At 33.5% G+C, this 11,710-nt stretch overlaps 2 protein-coding genes across 2 annotated transcripts in view; one reads left to right on the forward strand and one right to left on the reverse strand.

The window, feature by feature from the left end:
* The window catches only part of LOC117105734, a 33,529-nt gene extending 23,204 nt beyond the window's left edge, over positions 1-10,325 (reverse strand). The window contains exons 1-2 of the mRNA XM_033246994.1: positions 10,270-10,325; positions 8,469-8,625 (exon numbers count right to left, since the gene is read on the reverse strand). The gene's annotated coding sequence lies outside the window, so the exon portion shown is untranslated. The remainder of the gene's footprint in view (positions 1-8,468; positions 8,626-10,269) is intronic.
* A 195-nt stretch (positions 10,326-10,520) lies between these two features.
* Positions 10,521-11,710, forward strand: part of LOC117105831 (G2/mitotic-specific cyclin-B2-like) — a gene marked incomplete in the record, with an annotated part of 14,177 nt that continues 12,987 nt past the window's right edge. Inside the window, 2 exon segments of the mRNA XM_033247128.1 lie at positions 10,521-10,596; positions 11,287-11,363. Of these exon segments, the coding sequence (XP_033103019.1) occupies positions 10,521-10,596; positions 11,287-11,363 (153 nt within the window).

The following is an 11,710-nucleotide window of genomic DNA, read 5'->3' on the forward strand; positions in this document are numbered from 1 at the left end:
TTCACTGTCTGTAATCTAGAATTACAATCACCACAAACTTGTGGTCTGCATAGAGTATCTTGGTCTATGCTTTAACACAGGCCTATACTACAAACAGGGGCAGTTAATACATATAGCTAAATCTGACTTAACAGCGCAGATCCATCCATGCTACATCTCGGAAGCTTTACCAGCCTCAGCGAGGCTGGTAAAGATTACCGAGACGTTCCGAGATTTTACAAGGATATTACACGGAGGTACTTTCACACGTGCCATAAAATGTTACTATTGGTTACATTTTGTAAGATTTTTGTACGTGTGAATTGGGTATAAGAGGCTATTGCTTTTTAGAACCTTGTGCTAGGACCAATATTACATCTCAGTGATAAATTGGCTAAAAACAAGTTGATTTTTTTTGTATAAATATTTCTATACAGTAGTTGGTAACAAGTTCTCATAAGTCAAACAAAAACAAAATCTAAGCATGCTCCCCCATAGTTTTGACCTAATAATCCTACAAAAATCAAAACATCCTCATTTAGGCCAAGTTAAAAAAAAGTAGTTCTAGTCCTAATATTTTGAAAAAATGAGAATGGGGACACCTTTTTTTTAAAAATTCCGAGATGTCAAATCCAAGATGATTGATGGGAAACAGCTACTACCTTTTAACTTTCACAAGGTAGACACATTGAAAGCAAATAAAAGACTCGACTAGATATGATTCATACCATACAGTGTTATCCCCAACCACGAACAATCAACGAATTTTGATGTGAATTAACCAGATTTTCGTACATTTCGTAAAATCAAGGCAATACAAAAAAATATTTGATGAGGCAGAGAAAATGGATGTGCAAGGGGACGAGAAAGTAGTAATTTTGTTTATTTGACCTTATTTTTTGGTACAATATTGACTAGTCATGAAAGTCTACAGTAGCTCTTCAATTCACAAGTTAACATAGATTTTTTTGATATGAACACTGAGGCTGAAATTGCTTAAAAATTAAGAACAAAAGAAAGAACAAATTGAGGCTGAGGTAAAATGTCAAGTTGGTTGATTCACTAAGAGAGTGGAGTTGTATTCTATTTTCACAATAAAAACAACTGTTTTAAATCATTTCAATATTAACCGCTTTGATTCTTTGTAAACAGGTATTACAAAGTCAAATTGTTAAAATTCAATTTTATCAATGATTAACAAACAGTTAGTAATCTGATACAGTGATATATATGCAAGTCACAAAGCATGTTTAAATTATCCCAAACTGAAAACTCCAATTGGGAAACAAGCCAAGTACCAAACCATATTATAGTATGGTATGCAGAAATGTTTAAAGAAAAAAACTTTGGTATGGAATTTAGAGAAACACCTCCACTTGCGATATTTTATTAAATTATTTCTATTATTTTATTGTTTTTAAACGATGCACCATTTGTAGAATTATGTGCCACCGATGTATTAAATGTTGAATTTTAAAAAAGTATTGGTATTTTGTAATACTTGGTATTTCCATTTAGGTTACCAAAGTGCTTTGCTTTCATTGGTCGTTGGGTCCACATGCTGAAGTGTTGCTGTCTTATTGGCACTATAGCACTACAGGCAACCCAACCAGTTACACACAGCTACAGTAGGTGAGAGAACCAAAGAAGATTAAGTGCCTTGCTCCAAGACACAAACGAAATGCACAGCAAAGGATTGAAACACCGATCTCAAGGTTAAGAAAATAAACCATTACCGTTGCGCCACTTCCACAGGTATTGGTATTGTTTTGTCCCCAACAAATCACTACAAAATAATTTAATCTTACAATATAAATAATTGTAACACTCCGACACATATTTATTTTAGATGATGATTTTAATATAGTTTTTTGACGTTAATTATGCATCTTATTTCAACGGAGGAAAGGACGAGACCCTCACGATTGACTGTTTGTTTACTAAAATGGCAGTTTCTGTCAGATTTCTGCCGATAGGAATGGAGGCACTTTAGTTTAAACAGTCCGGATTGTGTCCCATACAGTCAACTTTTTATCTTAATATCTTAAAATGTAGATAATAAGTTTAATGTCTAAAAAACAAAAAAATCTTGCACTCATCAATTTCTTTAAAAAAAAAAGTGATAATCTAATTTTTTTTCTATGTGCCCTTAATGATTAAATTTAAGAATTACCGTGTTTTCCAAGGCCCAAAATTTCGTTATTTTGAACAAATTTAAAAAAATACAGCACATTCTAATAGGTGAAAACTGGCTCGAGTGGTTTCCCAGTGTAGCTATGTATATGAAACTATTTTCTTGCCAACAGTGAAATATACTCAGAACTGGTGAAGGTAAAATAGAATTAAATTAAGTTTCAGTTTGCAGTCAAGGTGATACATCATCCCATGGCATGGCAACCAGGCACAACAGTGCCAGGTAATATGCTGCTGGTGCCTCTGGACAGGCTAACAAGGTCATAGCACTTCAGTGTGTTGCATGGTTCTCACTGGTACTAAATGGTAATTATCATTTACATGCTTCAATGAGCAGCAGCTTCCTCATCATCACAGCCTCACAGGGCATAGAATTTGGCCAAAATTACAGTATTTTTTAAAGATGTATTTTCCAATGAAAGTCATACCAAAAATTGATCATAGTAGAACTCTACCTTCTTTATAGTAAAAATTGAATGTAAGTTTTGAGTACTATTGTTCGACTGCAATGAACTGCAGTAATCAAAAACTGGTATTCCAAGCGCACTCGCCAGCATAGTAAGCGTATGAAGAAGTAAATTATGCGATGTATTAAACACCAATTCATTTTGATACTATTGTTAAAAGTATAATTTATTGGAATTTATGGATAACTTTCATTTTCAACAACTTATTTTTTATTGTTTGAAATTTTTAAAATTTATTAAAATATCATTAATGATGAAGTATAAATTTTTTGAAAAGGTTGATTTAAAGAAATGTGAAAATGGGGATGAAAAGATGTTTTTTAAATTTGTCTTTTACACAATTACAAAAATGTGTGGGTCTACATTAATTATTTTAAATACCACACTTCACAATTTTAACACAGAAGAATAAAAAGTACAATAACACAAAAGTACAGTACTCCTAATGACAGTATAAATATTGTTGGAAGAAATAAACACATATTAACTAATCTAATATGCACACAAACTAATATATATGCATACAGACATACCACAGCCCTGATTAAATTGCTCACAATAAACTATTCTAACCACAAACATAAACAATCCATTCAACTATATCTTAAATGTCTAAAATGCATTTAAAAAAATACAAACTGGCATACAAATTCTAAACATTATAAAAATTTGTGAAAAGTAACGTGAGTCATACCATTATTGAATTTAGTTTTTTATCTGTATTTACTTCTAGGCCTAAAAAATTGGTGCCAAAAAATCACACTCTAAACAAAATTCTGAATCCTTAGTATGCAAATTGGTAAGGAATATCTTATTTATGTGTTTCAGTTTGGAGGCAATTAAGCCTATCATTAACTGAAAATAAATGAAGGAATTACAATTCTTAATAAGCCTTGAAAATATTTAAAGTTATGTATCTTTAAAAGTTTTTAAACATTTATAATCTGCTGTTTCTGCTCCGAAGCAGAATGAAACTGATACCATTACAATTTAGGCCTACCAATGCCAGTCAGTACACAGGAAAATGGAAAATAAAGTTACAGTAGATTCAGTGATACAGCAGTGAGTCGTCACGTCATGCATTTCCACGAATGAGGACCGTCTCCACAATCTCTGCTGCTATTTGCAGGTGGAAATGGCGCAGCGAGCAGCTCTCTGAGATGGATATGTGTGCCTTATAAAGATTTCATTATTATTTTTATTTCATTTTTTTTTATTATTGTTATTGATATTACTATTATTATTATTACTATTATTATTATTATTATTATTATTATTATTATTATTATTGGCTTTCCACAGCAGTAGCTGGAAAAGCCATTGTTATTGTTGTGATTTTTTTTTTCGTTTTTCTTGCATACTTTTTCCCTACCTTTTTGCACTGGGTTTGTCTGGCCGGCACTTTAGTAACTTCCCATGCTTGGAGCTTTTCCATTCTTTGCAAAAGCATAGACCATATCAATGATGTGTCTCCTAGTATTTGGTGCCAATCTACATGTAGGGTGTGGTGTGCATGTGAGGACCAATTTAAGGGCAAACCGTCTACACCAGATATTTCAGAAACGTGTTAATTGACCTGAATGAAACTTTCGGAAAAGTTTAAGGGTCACTTAAATTGCTTACATCCCATTTATAAAATGAAAGAAAAAAAAGAATAGTTTTTCATGGTCAAATGAAGAAATGATTAAATTTGCATTTTTTAAAGCATTTAAACCAGCTGTAGCTAGGTTAAACTCAAAACTACCGTGATATGCATGAACAATTTTTGCTTTCAGTCACTGAATCTCTAAGTACGGAACATGCACTAGCCTATAAATTTTGCCTCATATAGTGCGCAATGGTTATGAGTCTCAATGTACAGTACCCCGCTATTACCACTGCAGCAATAGTTCAACTCTTACTAATGTCAAGATAGTTTCCATGTTTTTTTTTTTTTACTTTATATTTTTCAGACTTTTTTTGTTGTAATTTCAACTTCATTTCTCATAATAGCAATGAGGAAAAGCCCAATGTACTGTTGTGCAAACAGACATAGTAAGTCTAGTTATTATTATTACTATTATTATTATTATTAATCTTATTATTATTATTATTATTCTACTTTTTTACTCAAAACTAAGCAGACTTCAATTGCATTTTGAGGGCTTCTACATCTTTGCTTTCCATTTCAAGGTTAAAAACATAGACTTGATAATTGCAATTCCATGGTTAAATATAATTCCAGAGATTTACTTGAATGAGATACCCATGTTACTAATACTTGATGCAAGTAAACTGGAATTAATAGCTTAGATCAGGATAAACATATTGACCAATCAGCATGAGCTTAAACCCCCCAAAACATTCCATGTGGTATAAACAATAAACTTTAAATTTTCTACTCAATTTAAGGTTAGCAATGTCACAGTGGAAGCTATAGGCCTAAACTTACACTTAGAGTATATCATTATTATTTGTTCGTTAATTATTTTCATTCTTACAGTATATCATTATTATCTGTTTGTTAATTATTTTCCTTCTCAATGAAAAGAAAAACAAATATTTAAAGTTTTTTTCTAATAGATTTTGATTAAATTTTTTTGTTTTTTAATTTTAATTTTAAACCTAGCAATTCAAGTTTGTAATTTTACCTTTTTCTATTTACTTACCATCATAGATGGAGTACCATTAAGTAAAGAGAAATAAAGATTTAATCAAAATAAAAAAATTTAAAAATGTATAATAATATCCAGTTGAAAATAAATCAAAGCAAGTAGTGAAATGATTGTTTAATTATGGTCATCTTTGTCAATGGGAGAAAACAGCTAATATAACCATGGCGGTATACCTCCATGATATAACCATTTAAACAAGCCAGGAAAAAAAAAGCATGCTTGCTTAACAGGGATTTGAAAAAATAGTATCAGGCCACCGTCAGATTTTTAGCGAATTTTAACATTTTTCCGAAGCTCATTGAGAGTGTGTATATGATCAAATTGACATGTAATAAACACTACAACAACTACAAACATCTTAGCTTTACAATGGTACCAAAAACTTATTTTAATCACAATCTGTGACCTGTAACAGTAGTGTTTGGCGGGCAGAGTGTTAATTATCGTTAAAAAAAGGCCTACTGCTTTTATTTACACATTGTATTTTTTTACAAGTGGGTCGAACTCCGACCCGACCAGCGGGTCAGACTTCGGATGGGTAAATTTGAGTTACTATAGATGGTAATATTTATACTTCGAATTTTGTTTGGCAATGGCGCAAAAACTAACCAGTGAGTTGAATGCCAAAGCACCTTTGATTCTGTTACTAACTTTAGAAAATTCTACAAACTAATATATCACTTCTTTGTAACAGTGAACACATTATTCTATCCAACATTCCTCATTTACAGACTGAACACTTATCAGAAATTATGTGAAGGGTTTGGGGATTATGGGTGACAAGCAGAGTGTACTGCTTGGCCAAATATTTGTATTTTTGACTAGAAAAGTAAAGAAGGTATCAAATACGGTAGTGGGAACAATACAGGAAATAATACCAAAGACACGTGCCAGTTGAAAATAACTCACTTTGACACAAGAAGATACAAGTTTTAAAACTGAGGAGGCAAACTCCTAGTTCAAATACTGGTTCAGAAACTAAACTTATTTTTTTTAAATTTTTATTTCTTTAGTGTATACAAAAATAATGTTCATAGATAAAAACACAATAAAGTAGCCACAAAGGGAAACTTATTTCCATTGTAGTCCAAAATATTAAATATAAAATACAGAATAAGAAACAATCAAAAGAAAACAACCAAACAATTAATACTATTATTACAAGTTATCTATTTTTACAATGCAATGTATTAAAATAATAAGAACTTAAAAAATCCAGGGGATTTACGAAATATCATTGATTGTTTACTGTGGGCATTATTGACTCTTAATACAGAGAGGAAGAAAGTGAAATTCAACCAGTACTTTTGGCTGTAAAAGAAATTATGTGGATCTTAGTAAACACATTCTTAAACCAAGGAGGTCTAAAGATATTTCTCTTTGCTTAAACTGCTGACAACCGATGAAGTTTTTGCAACACTCTGCAGGATTGTCACAGATTGTTAATAAGTCAACAATTATTGAAGCTGTTAGATATTATCAGGCCAATTGTTTTAAGGGTTATTGTAAAGAATGGTGAGGTCCTTAGGGGTTTTTCAATTAATTAATCATCAATCAATTAATTAATCAATCAAGAATCACAGTAATTCAATCAATGGAAACATTGTTGTTTTTTCAAATCATTAAATCGCACTCAAATAGGATAATGCCACACACTGCGTGAATAGCTGAGTTTTTATGAAAAAATTTACCAGAAATTTTTTTTTTTTAAATTGGGAGAACACTGGTAGTGATTACTTTACTATAGCCTACTAATCATGTGACTTGGCTGAGGTTGAACCACTGATCCAATAATATATGGTTTAATCATGGAGGAATAAAATTAACAGCTTAACCTGTCCATCAGAGACTCTCAAAATCCAGCACCATAGGGAGCATGAATTATTTTCATACTACAGTACAGTAGTTTATTGGTGAGACCTTGCAGAAAGCAGGTTATTTTCTCATGATGAGAGCAACAGCTTGAAAATTAGCAATGAGAAAATGACAGTTACTTTTTAAATGTCTCCAGCAAAATCTGGAAAAATATTTAAAAATTCAGCAAAAAACATATTTAAAGTGCCAGTGCTCTCTTCACTGTTTAATTGTCTACAATTTTGTATGTTACTTAAATAGAAACTCGAAAATTGTAATACTGTAAGTCCATAATGCTAACTGGTCCATGCTCAAACAATGCCTGGTGAGCCTTCGATTGAGCCAGCCTGCTGATTTGTTTTTAACTTGGTCATTGCTCATAATAAATCTTCATTTTACAGTATTATTACCACAATTAAAAAAAAAAAAAACAACAATCTGACTAAAAAAGAAACTACATTTTTAAGGTATATAAATCTTTCGATTCTAACAAAAATCCAAGAATTTGTTACTGTAAAAAAAAAAAAAAAAAAAAAAAAAAATTAACATACAACAGTTACTATATATATATATATAAAGTACATGTAAAAGGCATTATAAGATGATATAAATCCATATACATGGAAAATTTAAAACATCTGATATACATGTAGAGATCAAACAACGTAAGAAATAATGCCATAAATAAAACATTAAAAGTGTAACTAAAATAAATATTAAAATACAATATAGTAGCCATAGTAATATATATATTGAAAATAATAATGATTATGATAAAAAAAAATCGGTATCAGTAAAGAGTATTATAAAACATGGTACAGATTGAATCTAAATAGTAACGAATTAGAAGCATCTGTAATAAGAATATCATTAATATTGCATTTGGGCCTAGGCCTATGATGATTAAAATGGCATTACTCGCTCGTAAGTCTACTGACAGTACTGTTGTTTAAATTTTTTATTGATAAGTTAGTAATGAAATTTCATATATGTACAAGAAAACATGAAGAACAATCATGCAATAGAATCAACATAAACTAAGGTATGCCCACTAACTATGCCAGTATCAAAAGTCCAGTGTTCACCATGGCACAGTAGAGAGCAGTCTCCCACTGGGACTTTAAACCTACCTGTCTCAGGGACATCATAGAGGCTTGGCCCGAGGCTTGGCCTAGCCTAGGCCTACCTCAGAATCAGTAGAGAACAAACATCTCTTGTTGAATGTATTTGGTATAACAGTTACCAGATAGATGCTATACTCTAAGTAATAAAAAGTACGTCAGTAAAAAGGAAAGTGAAAATAAAGTTAGTTTTAACTTACCTTCCACTTAAAATTATGCACAAACGTCACATCACAGTACGAAGACGACAGAGAAGATGTGGCCGTAAACTTTTTAAAACAAGCAGTAGCTCCTCCTCTTCTCCTCTCTTTTCTCGCAAACAAATTAAAGATCGCAAGTGACTTTTTATAGATGGCGCTATACCCATTTATCAAAATAAGAGGAAGATTTCTATAGTTTACGAGTACTCAGTAATTATTCCTAAACTTCATTACGTCTGAGAGGCCCCTTTTTCCTGTTCTTAAAAGAATTTTAAATGTTTATAGTATTTGTATTTTCTATTGAATGTCTCTTGAACCATGTATTTTTCTATTTGTTGCTTGTATTATTAGGTCATATATACTGCAATTTAGTTGTTTTTTTTTAAACTACAAACTGTATGCGCATACTTTTGTACTTTTTCAATTGTAGGCCCTATTGTTTGCTAATGAAGGCCCTATTGTTGGCAAATGAAATATATCCAGTCACTGGGCGTCACCGGCTAAGAGCTCTCACTGGCTAAAGCCAGGGCGGGCCCATGGCATCAAGGGGCCCCAGCAAATTCAAAATAAAATTACAGTATAAAAACACAATATTTCTGTGTATTTTGAAGCACAAATACTATTCAACAAACTGCGCGCTGTTTGTTTCGATGATTTCCTGAGAATCCACTGATGTTAAAAAGTGTTTATTTTAGCATTTAAGACTTTCTGTATAATTTTTTTTTTTTAATACATACCTGTAGATGCGATCTGACGACCCTCAAAAATTCTCTCACGGCCCAAAGTTGTGTCGCGAACCATGGATTGCCGACCACAGATTTAAAGAACAGAATGCGACCGACCAAATAGAACATTAAGCGAGAAAAAGCACAATTCGTCGTCGGGGAAAAAAAATTGTATGTATTTTCTACATATTAGTAGACTTTAACATCGATTAAATAAGCCCTTGAAACCCCTAAATTGTCAAAAATTTTTTGGGGCTTAGCCCTTTGACCACTTTCGAAACCTTTTAATCGAAGCTCGACCACGCCCACTTTGCTTTCGTCGGGGAAATCTGACCCCACCGTCGGGACCTCGGCCCTCCCCACGTCGGGCAAATCCTGGCGCCACCCCTGCCAGAGCCTCACTGCTGTTTTTGTACTTGTTCTTGTTACCAAAACTTTCAAAGCGTCCAGCGTCGCCAGTTTTGAACGGATGTGCATGCAATTTTGTACACATAAACTAGAGGTGATTTCCAACAAACGTACATCGCCCTTTTTTAAGTTGGACCCCAGAATCCCCCTACACATACAAAACAAAACAGGTGTTTCAGCAAGGACTGTAAATTAATCTGCCATTACCACTAATTTTTTTTTTCAATATAAGATATTTTAATTTTGTACAAATGAACATTCTAAATAATATATTTTTTGTACAAATAAACATCCTAATTATTTTTAAAATTCTATCTTATTAGCTCTTCCAAAAACCCAATATAATAACCTGTATCCTATTTAAGCGTGGGAAAACGCGCGGACTAGTGAGCAGTCGCTCTTTTTTATAAGAATCGCAGACAGTGAGAACTGTCTGTAGATGAAACCCAATAATTTATTTGCCTGTTTTGTAATGCTATGAATATGGTTGTTCCAAGTCAGATCGTCTTGAATATGAATGCCAAGATATTTTGAAACAAAGTATTTGTTCAATTACGACATTTTCAACATAAAATAAGTTGAAAGTTTTATTTACTTTCCTTGAGATTTGTAGGCCTAAGTATTTAGTTTTGGAAATGTTTAACGTTAGATACTGATCGTTTACCCACGTAGAATTTAAATAATAAGCCTAGGCCTTGATGTTGATGCTGATTGTGGTGACGATGATGCTGTTACCCCTACCGCAGTTGGCTTTTATGAATGTGTTCAATGCAGAAAACAAAAGTCCGAAGCAGGTGCACCTTAGAATAATTAACATAAACACAGGTGTAACCGTGTAAACAATTGCAGACCTATCTCAGCTTTCAATTGCATTTCTTGAGTCTGCTACTGACGTGTTCCAGCTTCAGTTATTCTTGTAATGGAGGTTTCAGTGTTGGTAGAAGAAAAAGGTGCTTCTTTGATTTGCATAAACAGATTTCCACTGCAAACTGACGGTAAGTCTAGACACTAGGCGTTATTTGCAGCGCATGCAATTAATATCGTGTTTAGGTCTAAATAGGTTTTATTTCACAGCGAGGTAGACTTACCGTAATTTCAGAAGGAACCCTAATATGATAATAAAAAGAAATAATGAAGTAAGACATGAAATGATCCTGGATATTGTGTCGGTAACACAGGAATTTTGCCTCGGCGAAGAGAACGTAGATTTCACTATGAACGTTAAGCCGGGCACTCACTGCGTCGTAAGACCGTCGGCCGACGAATCTAATTCCGTTAGACGACGTGACGCCGTCTGCTGACTGTCGGTGGTAGTCTGAACGGCCCCCCTCGTCATAAACGATCTGTTGCGCGAGCGTTGTGGCGTTGCGTTCTCCATAGATTCGCGTCGGCCGGCGACCGGTTGGGGGCGCATTGAGTGCCCGTCTTGTATTTTGGCTGTGAATTGAAATAAAATAAAACAAAATTATAGGTTCTACTTCTAGGAATAACATAAAATGGCCCAGAATTTCCCAGTACAGTACCTAAACTCCATGTTCCCTCCTTGGCGCCGGCCAATAGACACCAATCATAACTTCAAGACCTCTTCTTTCTCGGAAGTTGTAAGACTCCATGTCTTGTCGGAGAGCTAGCCCCCCCCTCTCCATGTATATTCCACATTCACTGCTTGTACGTAATTTTTTCAGAATTTTCAAGTTTAAAGAGCTTCTTGTTAGATCGTCTGGAAGTCGGCGTGAGAGCGTACGAATACCAAGCACCATATGTGACCATCCTCTAACGACTGGTCTGTGATGGCTTCCACGATGTGTAATCAAAGCACCATTTTTACAAAAACAGAACCCCAAGGTAATAACTATTATCGAACAAGTAAAGTTTTCAGTGTTAAAAAATGAAAACGGTAGTTTTATTACAGTTATCCGCTTCATCGTTTTTGTAACGATCGTCGTCCTCATTGTCACCATGATCATCTCCCGTCATCGTCGTGGTTGTTTTCGTTATCCTTAGCTTTATCAACATCGCTATTATTGCCATCGTCATAGGTATCGCAGTAGGGTTTCCTCATCCTCCTTTATTAACCTCATCATCATCATCATCATCATCATCTTCATC

This window comes from Anneissia japonica, unplaced genomic scaffold (genome assembly GCF_011630105.1).
Source record: "Anneissia japonica isolate Jap-2015-1 unplaced genomic scaffold, ASM1163010v1 scaffold287754_len4335492_cov202, whole genome shotgun sequence".
Taxonomy (NCBI): Eukaryota; Metazoa; Echinodermata; class Crinoidea; order Comatulida; family Comatulidae; genus Anneissia; species Anneissia japonica.